We start from the raw sequence: 13,500 nt of genomic DNA on the forward strand, positions 1-13,500 counted from the left end.
CAGACCTGGTACCTAATTGAAACTTAGCAGATAAGCCTTATCAGCAGATAAGCCTCAAGTGCCAATAATGTAACCTTATCCACTTATTGTTGGAACTGGCAACAGAGAAGAATTGTAATTATATATTTAATATTAAACTATAGTGAACCATTACAAGTTGTATAGCCAAGTGAGTAGGATGTATATATACTATTTCTGCTTGCAGCATGGACACAGTGCTGGTGAGAATACAGCCCAGATTCTTTTGAGTTCTGCATGTCTGTCTGTATCGTGTGCCCTGGGATGATTCAGTTTTCTTTCCACTCCTCCAGTTTTGAGTTAACTCAGACCTTCGTGAGACACACATTGACTCATTTGGTCTTCATTTGATATGAATGCAGTTGTAAACCCAAATTTGAAAAATTTGGGAATCAATGAATCAAAATTCAGGTTGCTTTATTGCACAAATTCTCAGAACCTTGGATGTGCTAGTGCACGTTACGATTCTGCAGACGATGAGTATATACTACGCCTCTTTCCTGGAGCATGCCGCAGTTTGTCAATGGACAGTCTAAGGCAGATCGATCGCATCCTCTCAATTGCTATAAATAAAATGTCTTTTTTCTAAGTTTCTTATGTCTTTGAAGCATTCATTTTTCCACCTCATGTTTTTTTCACCTCATGTTTCTTTCCCCTTTGTCGTAAGTGCTTTCTCTCTCTCTCTAAGGTACTTACTGTCAACAACGGGAAGTGGAGGCCATTACTGAAGGTGTTGAGGAAGATGAAGGATTTTGCTGTTGTGAACCTGGCCATATCCCTCATGTGCTTTCATTTAATGCTGCATTTAGCCAGCGCTGGCTGGCTTGGGAAGTGATAGTCACCAAGTATATTTTGGAGGGTTATAGCATCACTGACAATAGTGCTGCTTCTATGCTTCAAGTCTTTGATCTTCGGAAAGTACTCACCACTTACTATGTCAAGGTAAGGATATGTGCCTACTTAGATCTGGTATCAGAGGCTCTTGGAAAAGACACACGTATACGCACACGTGCGCACACACATGCACGTTTGTTTTTTTAACTTGTGCTTTGCTTCTAAGTAGTGATTTAAATTCTGTAGTATCCAGTACAGTCAGTAAATTATACCTGTGAAGGTCTTGCTATTTCCTTCTTTAGTGAAACTTATTACATTTGTTCATTAATATTAATAGCTACCATCTGTAGTGCATATCTTTTAGGCACTGCGTTAAGGAATACACACACGCATGTATATATATGATATGTATATCTTACCTAATTCTCTAAAGGAATATTACGTCCCTGTTTTACATATAAACAAGTTAAGGATCAAAAGTTAACTTCGCCGAAGTCCTCTAACTAGCAAGTGGAGTTGGGGATTTAAAACACAGGCTTGTCTGATTCCTGAGTCCTTGCTATTAACCACTGCTTTGCACTGCTTTCAACAAACTGAATGAAAGTATTGCAAGCTTTGGGAGGTCTCCAAAAACACCCTCACATTTGACACCAGTTGCAATTTCAGGGTTCCCAAGACCCTGAAACCACAATCAGGTTCAATAATTTGCTAGAAGGACTCACAGAACTCAGCAAAGCCATTATACTCATGGTTAGAATTTATTACTGTGGAAGGATACAGGTTAAAATCTGCCAAGGGAAGAGGCACATAGGGCAGGGTCTAGAGACACTAAGGCCTGAACTTCCAGTTGTCCTCTCCCAATGGAGTTGCGTAGACAATGTTTATTTCTCCCAGTAACGATGTGAAAGAATACCTACAGAGTGTTGCCAGCCACGGAAGCTCGCCTGAGCCTCAGTGTACAGAGTTTGTCTTGACACACAGTCATTTAGACTTGTTTGACCATCCACATGGCCAGCCTTAGTCTCCAGATCCTCTAGAGCTCATGGTTCTAAGCCTCCAGGTAAATAAAGACTCTTATCAGGCAGGACAGTGCATGGGATTAGAGGTTACCTCCCAGAACCCAGGTGCAAAGGCCAAACCTCTCTTTGGGCAAGATTAGTTCTTTACTGCACAGGTATTCTGTTTTTGCTAAAGATTTTACAGAAGTACAGCATGGTTATGACTGGGGGTTTACAGGCTAAGCCAACATTTTCAAGAGGAAAAACGTATGCTAAATCTTAATGATTCATGTGTTATTACCTCTATGTACCACCTTATTTGTGCTGATTGGGTTGAAGCCTGAGTCCTCTGTTGAATGTTTGGTTAAACCCAACCTCAGGAAGCTAAAGAAATTGACTTTGCAACTTTTTTTTTTTTTTTTGCGGTACGGGGGCCTCTCACTGTTGTGGCCTCTCCCATTGCGGAGCACAGGCTCCGGACGCACAGGCTCAGCAGCCATGGCTCACGGGCCTAGCCGCTCCGCGGCATGTGGGATCTTCCGGGACCAGGGCACGAACCCGTGTCCCCTGCATCAGCAGGCAGACTCTCAACCACTGCGCCACCAGGGAAGCCCTACAACATTTTTTAACATGTGTGCATTTGTGTGTGGAATTTCCTCTCTCTAAAGATGTATATTTCTATTGCTTTATTTATTAGTTATATTTTTATAACTTGACCTAGGATCACAAGATGGTTTAATAGCTTTCTATGAGAATTTTCTCAAAATAAGTACACCACAATAAAGGTTTTTCATCTCCCTTAAAAGATCCTAAATTCAGTAGACAGAATTGTTTTTAGAATATCCTAAAATCAGTGGACTGGAGTTGTTTTGAAGTTGCCTTCTTGAATTTATGGTTGTGATTTTAAAAGTATTAATTTTTTTTTAGCCAGGAAGGCCTGAGATGTATTACTGTAGCATTCTCAAAATAGTATACTTACAGTATTGAGTTGGAATATACATTTTTGATTCCTACTATCGTATAAACAGTTGGAATTAATTTACTGAGGACTTGCAGTTAATTCAGATTGTGGTTTTTTTTTGTTTTTTTTTTTTATCTTTTCCTCATTAGGGTATCATTTATTATGTTACAACCTCTTCTAAACTGGAGGAGTGGCTAGCTAATGAGACGATGCAGGAAGGGCTACGTCTGTGTGCAGATCGAAATTACGTTGATGTGGACCCAACGTTTAATCCAAACATTGATGAAGACTATGACCATCGACTTGCAGGCATATCCAGGGAGAGTTTCTGTGTGATTTACCTCAACTGGATAGAGTATTGCTCTTCCCGAAGAGCAAAGGTAGAGTTTATTTCGTTTATAACTCTTTGAATCTGTTTTTCCAAAGATGGAAAGAATACCTCTGTTTGTTATCATGAGGTTGGTTTTTCTAGACTTTCCTCTTTCTAACTATCTGGGTAAGAGAACCTGTCTATTCATTATGATTGGGCCAAACCAACTGCCAAAACAGGTTAGAGTAAGCGACCTTTCTCATCCTTTCATCTGCAGTGTCATAATCTCACTGTCCAAATAGCAACCCCTCCACCCTGTGCAGGTACGTACATATACACAGATTTAGGTTGTAGATTACGTGCAGCACTTTCTTACAGACTGCGTTTTGGAGCATCCCCAGCCCCAAGCCCCCAGACACACACAGCAGACTTAAGGATAAGTTAATATCTTTGTCCCAAATCCACAGTCTAATCCAGTGCTAATAGAATTTTCTGCAATGATTGAAACATTCTGTGTTGTTCCAATATGGTAATTACTAACCCACCACATATGGTAGATTATGAGACACTTGAAATGTAGCCAGTATGACTAAGGAAATGAATTTTTAAATTTAATTTTAATTGATTTAAATTTAAATCAATTAAATTTAGGCTAGTGGCTACCATACTGGACAATGTTCATCTAGACTACTGACTTTAAAATGTTAACATGGGTAAAAATGATACAGGAATGTGTAAAAATGCAGATTCATGGGCCTTGCCTGCGATATTCTTATTCTGTAGGTCTAGGCTGGGGACCCAAGATCTGTGTCATGCTGGGTGATTATAATGCAAGGGGTCCGTAATCCGCACTCCAGGATAACTTGTCTTATCCTAAAGGGAAGCTGAGTTGCAGACTTCAGCAACTACGGCTTTCCTCCTAGGTCCCATGGCTCTTGTGGCAGTGTTGCTCCCCTGGTTAGACCCCAGGGACCGTAACCACAGTACCAAGGCAGAGAGCGAAGTCTTGTGTAGTTGAACCACCAGCATCCTATGTACAGGATTACTCTGTACCGTGGAGCATAGTGAACCACTTTGGCAACCAGTGCCTTTATCATGGTCGGGGCTGTACACACTGACTGTCTTTAGATGTAGCACTCAGTTTAGTCTTTCCTTCACAGATACTCAATTAGAGTAAGGCACCCCATCATAATCAGCCTGTTTCTCTTACTTCATCCATAAGAAAGGGAGCATCCTTGGAATTCCTCTTTGAACAGTGGCCTTTGAGCTTTTGTACTGGATGCACAGTAGATACTGAGCAGAGTAGCATATTTTTAAGGAAGGAATAAAAGATAGAATAAAATAACCTTGTAAGAGCTCAGAAAAAGGACCAGCAGACGATGTCTGGAAATGGAGGCCCTCAAAGCTAACCTTCTCTTCTTTCAAACACATAACAAGCAGTTTATTTTTTTTTCCATAAATGAAATATACTTAGAATGCTTTGCACACTGTTCTCAAATCCTTGGACTTATTTCTTGGCAGGGGAGGGGGAGGTGGGGGACGGTTGGAGTGACCATATTGTTCTAATAGCCTTTCTCCGGCTTAGACTATATTGGTTACTTTTGTTTGGTTTAACCGTCGTCGCCTAGGCTAGGAACTCAGTCTACCGACTCAGGAACAGGCTCCATCCTTCCTAACTTTAAGGAATAAATAATCTCTTAGAAATTATTGCTGAGGTCACGGATGTACCTCAAGGAAGTCATCCTCTTAATTGCTAATAAATCATATTCAAAAGGTTTACCTCCAAACTTGGGTGTCCCCAGTCTCTTCAGAGAGCTTATTATCACTAGATCAGTCTGGCTTATATTCTACTCTTGTAGTCCCCTCTGGAAGAAAATTGTCAGGAAAATTAAAATAATCCCTTCATTCTCCAGCTTTTTAAATTGAACAAGATTATCCCTACCTCCTTAAAACCATGAATTCTGTTTTCTGAATCACCATTCCCAGAATAACCTCTTCCTAGGGAAGGAAGTTAATTAAACCAGAAAGACTTGCTGAATCCAAATTCTGGTACCCTCACCTGAATGTTAATAAAGTTGCCTCCAGACTTTTTTCCCCTTAATTTCCTTCCAAGATAGTTTTCTAACTTGCATATTACACAGAAATAAAAAAGTCATTCTTTCCTCCTCCTCTTATTATATGTATTGTAGGAGGAAATAATCTTTCGTATAATAGCTGTACCTGTCTTCTGAAGAGCTTGAAATAATGTTTTTGTAAGTGTAGCCCTGGATTAACTGCATTAAAACTACCTGGAATGCTAAATTGGAAAGATTCGTCTCAGCTTGACTTTGCTTCCTGCTTGTTAAATGACAGTATGTTTCTTTCACCATTGTTGTTAGTATTAGCAAGAAGTCTTTGTGAGAATTTCTAATGCATTTGAGGATGTAAGACACATGTCTTCTCCAACAGTGACAAAATAGAGCTACCAGGGTTGAACCAATTATTTTTTCTCTCAGTACATTAACAATGTGGCTACGCTGCCTTCTGGCTTGCATGGTTTCTGACAAATAATAAAGGCGCACCTCAGAGATATTGCAGGTTCTGTTCCAGACCACCACAGTAAAGCGAATATCACAGTAAAAGCGAGTCAACACGAATTGGGTTTTTTCCCAATTGTAAATGTTATGAAGTATACTAAGTGTGCAATAGCATTACATCTAAAACTGTAACCATGTACATTACTTAATTTCAAAATACATTATTGCTAAAAAATGCTAGCCATCATCTGAGCCTTCAGTAAATCATAATCTTTTTGCTGGTGGACGGTTTGAAATATTTTGAGAATTACCAAAATGTGACCCAGAGGCATAAAAGTGAGCAGATACCATTGGAAAAAATGGTGCCAATAGACTTGCTCAAAACAACATTGCCACAACCCTTCAAGTTGTAAAAAAACCAAAAAAAAAACCCCACAGTATATGCAAAACATAATAAAACAATGTATGCCCGTATGTACCACATAATGATGTCTTTTTTTGCTGGCTGCTTTTAAGATTTCCTCTTCTTCACTAGTTTTAAGCAATTTACTTATTTATTTGGTTATCCTGGGTCTTAGTTGCTGCACGCTGCATCTTCATTGCAGCATGCGAACTCTTAGTTGCAGCATGCGAACTCTTAGTTGCAGCGTGTGGGACTAGATCCCCTGACTAGGGATCGAACCTGGGCCGCCTGCATTGGGAGTGTGGAGTCTTAGCCATTAGACCACCAGGGAAGTCCCAAGCAGTTTAATTATGATGTACCTTGGTGCTGTCTTCTTAATGTTCCTTGTTCTTGGAGTTCATTGAGCTACTTGAATCCCTAGGTATATATCATTTTCATCAGATTTGGAAATATTTTGGTGATTATTTTTTTCAAATTTTTTTTCCTGTCTTCCTGTTTCCCTTTTCTGGGGAACTCCAGTTAACATTTATATTAGGCTGCCTTAAGTTGTCCTACAGCTCACTGATGCCCTGTACATTTTTTTTAGTCTTTTTTTGTCTCTGTGTTTAATTTTGCATAGTTTCTGTTATATTTGTTAGATCATTTATTTTTTCTTCTGCATTGTTTAATATGCCATTAATCTCATGCAGTGTATTTTTTTTATTCTCAGACATTGCATTTTTTTGTATTTTTGAGGTTTAATTTTTGTCTTTAATTTTTTTTTTTTTTTTTGGCTGCTCTGTGGGGCTTTCGGGATCTTAGTTCCCCAATCAGGGATCGAACCCAGGCCCCCAGTGGTGGAAGCGTGGAGTCATAACCACTGGACCACCAGGGAACTCCTCGTGTCTTTTATACTGATATAAACCTTCCATGTCTCTACTAGCATGCTGTCATTCCTCTATCTTTTTGAACTTATGGAATGCAGTTACAATAACTCTTTTAATGTCCTTGTTGACTAATTCTAACATCTGCGTCATTTCTGGGTCAGTTTTGATTGATTAGTTGATTATTTTTCTAATTGCGGGTCCTATTTACCTGCTAATTTGCATGCCTGACAATTTTTGATTGGATGCTAGACTTGATGAATTTTACCTTGATGAGTGCTAGATATTTTTGTATTCCCATAAATATTATTGACCTTATTATTCTGTGACACAAATTCCTTGGGGACAGTTTGATCTTTTCAGGGTTTACTTTTAAGCTTTCTTAGGAGGGACCAAAGCAGCCTTTAGTCTGGGGCTAATTTTTCCCCATTACTGAGGCAGTATTCTTTTGAGCACTCTAACCAATCATAGAATTTTCCATTGTTCCTTTCTGCTTTTTTTCTGATGGTTCTGTTCTCAGCCTTGGACCTTTGCTGTATGTGCTGATCAGTAATCTGCTGGACTCAAGAGGGATCCTCTGCAGATCTCCAGAGCTTGCTCTCTATATGTAGGTCTCTCCTTGGCACTTTGCCCTGCAAACTCTAGCCACCTTGACCTCCCCAGACTCCCAGCTATCTCCTCAACTTGGAGACCTCTAGGCTACCGGCTACCTGTGTTCCTCTTCCTTGTACTACAGCCTGGAAACCCTTGTAGGGTTTCCCATTTCTCAGAGATTAGTATCCAATGTCTCAATATATTCTTTTCTTGGTCATTTCAGTTGCAAGGGGTAAATCCGGCCTTTATTACTCTGTCTTGGCCAGTAGCAGAGGCCTGAACTAAATTTAAAATAAAAATTTTTTTGGACTGCCCTGGTGGCCCAGTGGTTAAGACTCTGCACTTCCACTGCAGGGGGCCACGGGTTCAATCTGTGGTCAGGGAACTAAGATTCCCACATGCCACGTGGTGCAGCCAAAAAAAAAATTTTTTTTTCCCATCACAAAAGCAATACATTTTCAGTATATAAAGTTGACTGGGTGGGAAAGGGAGGGAGACAGAAAAGAAAGAAATGTAGGATCTCCTACACAGTTACTATTGTTAACTGAATTACGCAATTAATGGTAATTAACTAACCAAGCTATATTAAGTTAGTATCTTAGATAACTGCCCTTTTTTGTTTATAAGTTAATGGTTTATAAAGCCAGATATATATACCATTGGCAAAGTTAGAATAATTAAGCTCATTATCAGCCTAGATCCATGATTCCTCAACTTTAGCATGCGTTAGAATCACCTGGAGTGTGATGGGTGGACACCACCTTCAGAATATGATTTCGTAGGTCTGAAGTGGCTCAAGAATTTGCATTTCTAATAAGTTCCCAGATGATTCTCATGTTGTGTCCCAAGATTACACTTTGAGAACCACTGCTTTAGATTGTTTCCAGTCATTGAGATGCTACCAAGATTTTCTGTAGTATTATATAAAGTATACCATTTTGCTTGTGCATATATATATAATTATTGTATTATATATTTTTAATATATAGTATATATGTAATAGTCAATAATCAAGGTATGCAGTTGTTGAAAAATTAAAAGGTTGAGGGGAAGCAGTATTCTACAGATATCAATTTGATTTTCTTTACTATGGTTATAGTCACTAATAGGCTATATAGATAGAATATTACATTTTTCAGGAGAGGACAGTATCAGTAATGATGTATATCAACAAGTACTTTGAGATGTTTAGTTAAGATCCTAATACTCTGTAATACAGCCACTTTTTTTTTTTAGTATGTTCTAGTATTATTATAAAGTATCAGATTTTATTTAAAGATTCCAAAGAACCTCCTCATATACATTCACACTTCATTTTATGCTGCTTTGTTAAGTTTCTTTTCATTAGAACTTTTATCTGGAGAGATAGAAAGTATGTACTAGTTGAGCTCCTGAACTTCTCTGATTTACTAAATAGATATCTTCTGACTTGTTAAATACTCATATTCCTTTCTGATAACTAACATTCTTTTGTTTTTCCTTTTTTTAATGAGGTGTAATTGACATAACATTAATTAGTTTCAGGTGTACAACATAATTACTCCATATTTGTGTATATTGCAAAGTGATAACCACAATAAGTCTAGTTAACATCTTTCACCATACGTAGTTACAGAACTATTTTTTCCTTGTGACGAGAACTTTCAAGATCTACTCACTCAGTAATTTTCAAATATGCAATACAGTATTACTAAACTGTAGTCATTGTGCTGTACCTTACATCACCATGACTTACTCATTTTATAACTGGAAATTTGTGCCTTTTGACCCTGTCACCCCATTCTTTGTTTTTTAAAGCCACTGGATGTGGACAAAGATTCATCCCTGGTGACTCTTTGTTATGGACTCTGTGTTCTGGGACGGAGAGCTTTGGGGACTGCATCCCACCATATGTCCAGGTAAGGAAGGCATTTCTATTTTCAGAAAGAGACTGGGAAGCTCTATGACTGAAATCTGAAAAATCTGAAATAGTTTTTAATGGAAGCATTCTGTGCTAATTTATTGCAAATGCCTCTTCGGATATTGTATTGTATAGATCTTTTTGCCGAACACAGTGGAGTTCTAAGTGGTTAACAGAACTGGCTTTTAAAATTCACACGTGTGGGCAACTATAGATAATGAGAATTTAATAGACTTAAGACATTTTAAGAAATAATCAACTCATAACGTAGGATTGGTCTCTTCCCATATACGTCTGTTTTTCTAACAATTCATTTCTTTTTATTTGTCCATTTCTCCTTGCAATTTTTGTTCACAGCATTTATACTGTTAATATAGTGGTACATTAGATTTGGGGACTAAATATAAACTGGATTTCTTGACATATACATCCAGTTGAATTAGAATTAAGAAATGCCACATATTTTAAGTTTCTTCTGTGATTCCTACATGTTTTCCATTAGGCCCTCCTTACTTTCTTTTAAGTTACAGTGTCTTTGCCTGTTGCTTATTTTCAGGGACTCACTATTATAGTAGTTCATAAACAAGGGTCCCAGGTCAAACAGGCCCTGTCCCTTGTGATTCTGATTCAGGGGTGCTTACATTAGTTCTTGGCATTTGTATCTTCAAAACACTCCCACATTCTTCTGATGCATAACCAAATGTTAGAATCAGTGTAATGGAAGACCTTTGTTAAAATATGTAAACTTTTATCTCTAATCTTAACAGTAATTTAGAGTCATTCCTCTATGGATTGCATGCCCTATTTAAGGGAGATTTCCGAATTTCTTCAATTCGAGACGAATGGATCTTTGCTGACATGGAATTGCTGAGAAAAGTAGTAGTCCCTGGAATTCGTATGTCCATTAAACTTCACCAGGTAAGAGTAGGGAATTTCTAATGCATTACTGGTGTTTAATGGTGCTTCTTCACTTGACTTCCAGATTATGTTCCTTAGGATCCTTTTGAGAAAGACTCTGATTCGAAGCAAAGAAAAACACGATTCATGACATGATATTAAATCTTAGGAGTCTAAACCTGTGTTTCTAACAGTAAATTTGAACGTTAATATTAGAGAGTGACCTGGGCATGAACTTGAGGAAAAAATGCAAGCAGTGATAAACTGGAAATAAATACCTATGGCCCCTGTAATGGTTGCTTTGACTTCACGTGATTGTAATTCATTCCTGTTCTGTGGGTGGACGTAGCTGACTTCTGGTGCAGTGTAACAGCATCTCTGGAGTCTTGTAAGTGCTGCTGTTACTGAACTATGAGCTCCATTCAGCATGTTGTATAGAGTAATAGATGGTTAGGACAGATTCAGCCTTAATTAGATAATCCTAGTAAGGTAATAAAATGAAAATGAGGCCTCCAAAATGTATATCTAAAGCCCCGGATCACTTTAAGAATATATTTTGAAATTAAATACGGGCACTTGCTGCTCTAATCATTCCACTTGACAGTAATGATGAGATCTGATGATAGAGAGCACATGACAATATTCATTAAAGCACATCTGCTGTGCTCAAATCTGGATGACTCTTTCCACCAAATAAAGGGTGAATTACTCTTCAGATGATTTTACTGTGATCTAAAGTGTTAGAATGGGAAGTTCCCTGGTGGTCCAGTGATAAAGAATCTGCCACCCAATGCAGGGGCCACGGGTTCGATCCCTGGTCAGGGAACTAAGATCCCACATGCTGCGGGACAGCTGAGCCCACGTGCCACAACTACTGAGCTCGCGTGCCACAAACTACACAGCCCACGTGTTGTGGAGTCCACGCACCACAACTAGAGAGAGAAAACCCACGCACCACAACTAGAGAGAGAAAACCCACACACCACAACTAGAGAGAAGTGCACGCACCACAACGTAAGATCCTGCATGTCTCAGTGAAGACTCTGCATGCCACAACTAAGACCCGACACAGCCAAAAAATAAAATAAAATAAGGTAAAACGTGTTGCAATGAAGTTAACACCCCACATTATTTAGGAGCATTACTGATAAGGGCTATAGTATTTGAAAATCTCTGTGAAAAGAATACTATTTTGAGGATGATGGGGAAAATGTACAATAGGGATCAAATATAATTGTCCATCTTCAGGCTAGCTTTAGAGTTTCAAGACAAAATTCAATGTATTGAAAAGAAAAAGATAATGACTTCATATTAAAATATTTTTAAAACTTCAGAATTACTCAAAAGGTATTGTGTGTCTGCTACATAAGAGATACTCTTTTATGTAGCATGACTAACTCTTAATTCTGAACATTATGACAGGTATTTTGTCTCCATCTGGGAGAGAGGAGCTGAGGCACAGGCTCTCTGTATTTTCTGATCCTTCCGTGTCTGTCCCTATCTCTCCCTACGAGTGCTATTGCCTGTTGCTCCCAGTCCATTTCCTCACATGTGAGGAAATGTGAGGTGACAGTGGTTCTCCACCTTATAATCAGGCCCAACACAGTTGGGTATAGCACACTGTCATCATTAGCCATGACAGACAGCAACAGTGACAAACAGAGAGGGTAAGGAGGTGGACTCGGGAACTGGGGGCCATGGAGGGCTGGGGGAGGGGAGGAGATGAGAACGCAGATGCAACCTGGAGAAGTTCTGTGATTCACATACACCTTTGAGAAGGGCGAGATTGACCTGTAAAGTAACAAGCAACAGCCATTCACTGCACATCACTTTGACCAGACAGTGGGTTGCCAGTGAGGGACTCTCTGGCCAGGAAAAGATAGATGTGTCAGTCAGTACTGGTCATCTCCAAAGTTCATATGTACTCATGAAAATCCACAGAAGGCTTATATGTTACAGGATTAGTACACGCTTGGCATATGACGCAGCAACTCCACTCCTATGTATTTACCCAAGAGAATGAAAGTGTATGGCCATGCAAAGACTTACACACAAGTGTGCATAGCCATGCTATAGCCCCAGACGGAAACTCCAATGTTCATCAACAGAATGTTACGTAGCAATAAAAAGAAATGATACACTGTTACATGCCACAACAAGAATGAATCTCAAACATTATGCAGAGTAAGAGAAGCCAAACATAAAAAGAGTACATAATATTTTAGGAACCAAGATGGTGAAGTAGAAGGATGTGCTCTCACTCCCTCTTGTGAGAACACTAGAATCACAACTAGCTGCTGGACAGTCATCAACAGAAAGACACTGGCTCTCACCAAAAAAGATACCCCACATCCAAAGACAAAGGAGAAGTCACAATGAGACTGTAGGAGGGGCGCAATCACAGTAAAATCAAATCCCATAACTGCTGAGTGGGTGACTCACAGACTGGAGAACACTTATACCACAGAAGTCCACCCACTGGAGTGAAGGTTCTGAGCCCCACGTCAGGATCCCAAACTGGGGGTCCAGCAACAGGAGGAGGAATTCCTAGAGAATCAGGAAGGCTAGTGGGATTTGATTACAGGACTTTGACAGGACTGGGGGAAACAGAGACTCCACTCTTGGAGGGCACACACAAAGTAGTGTGTGCATCAGGACCCAGGGGAAGGAGCAGTGACTGCAGGGGAGACCGAACCAGACTTACCTGCTAGTGTTGGAGGGTCTCCTACAGACGCAGGTGGTGGCAGTGGCTCACTGTGGGGACAAGGACACTGGCAGCAGAAGTTCTGGGAAGTACTCCTTGGCGTGAGCCCTCCCAGAGTCGGCCATTAGCCCCACCAAAGAGCCCAGGTAAGCTCCAGTGTTGGGTTCCCTCAGGCCAAACAATTAACAGGGAGAAAACCCAGCCGCATCCATCAGCAGTCAAGCAGATTAAAGTTTTACTGGGCTCTGCCCACCAGAGCAACAGCCAGCTCTACCCACCACCAGTCCCTCCCATCAGAAAACTTGCACAAGCCTCTTAGATAGCCTCATCCACCAGAGGGCAGACAGCAGAAGCAAGAAGGACTAGAATCCTGTAGCCTGTGGAACAAAAACCACATTCACAGAAAGATAGACAAGATGAAAAGGCAGAGGGCTATGTACCAGATGAAGGAAAAAGATACAACCCCAGAAAAACAACTAAGTGAAGTAGAGATAGGCAACCT

General features: G+C 39.8%; 1 protein-coding gene across 5 annotated transcripts in view; it reads left to right on the plus strand.

Moving 5' to 3' along the window:
• PCNX1 (pecanex 1) overlaps positions 1-13,500 on the plus strand; it is a 171,062-nt gene that overhangs the window by 137,276 nt on the left and 20,286 nt on the right. For all 5 annotated transcript variants that reach the window (XM_030831549.2, XM_030831548.3, XM_030831550.3 and 2 more), the window contains 4 exons: positions 707-960; positions 2,961-3,191; positions 9,295-9,395; positions 10,165-10,315. In XM_030831549.2, coding sequence (XP_030687409.1) covers positions 707-960; positions 2,961-3,191; positions 9,295-9,395; positions 10,165-10,315 — 737 coding nt within the window. The remainder of the gene's footprint in view (positions 1-706; positions 961-2,960; positions 3,192-9,294; positions 9,396-10,164; positions 10,316-13,500) is intronic.

This window comes from Globicephala melas, chromosome 2, assembly GCF_963455315.2.
Source record: "Globicephala melas chromosome 2, mGloMel1.2, whole genome shotgun sequence".
Taxonomy (NCBI): Eukaryota; Metazoa; Chordata; class Mammalia; order Artiodactyla; family Delphinidae; genus Globicephala; species Globicephala melas.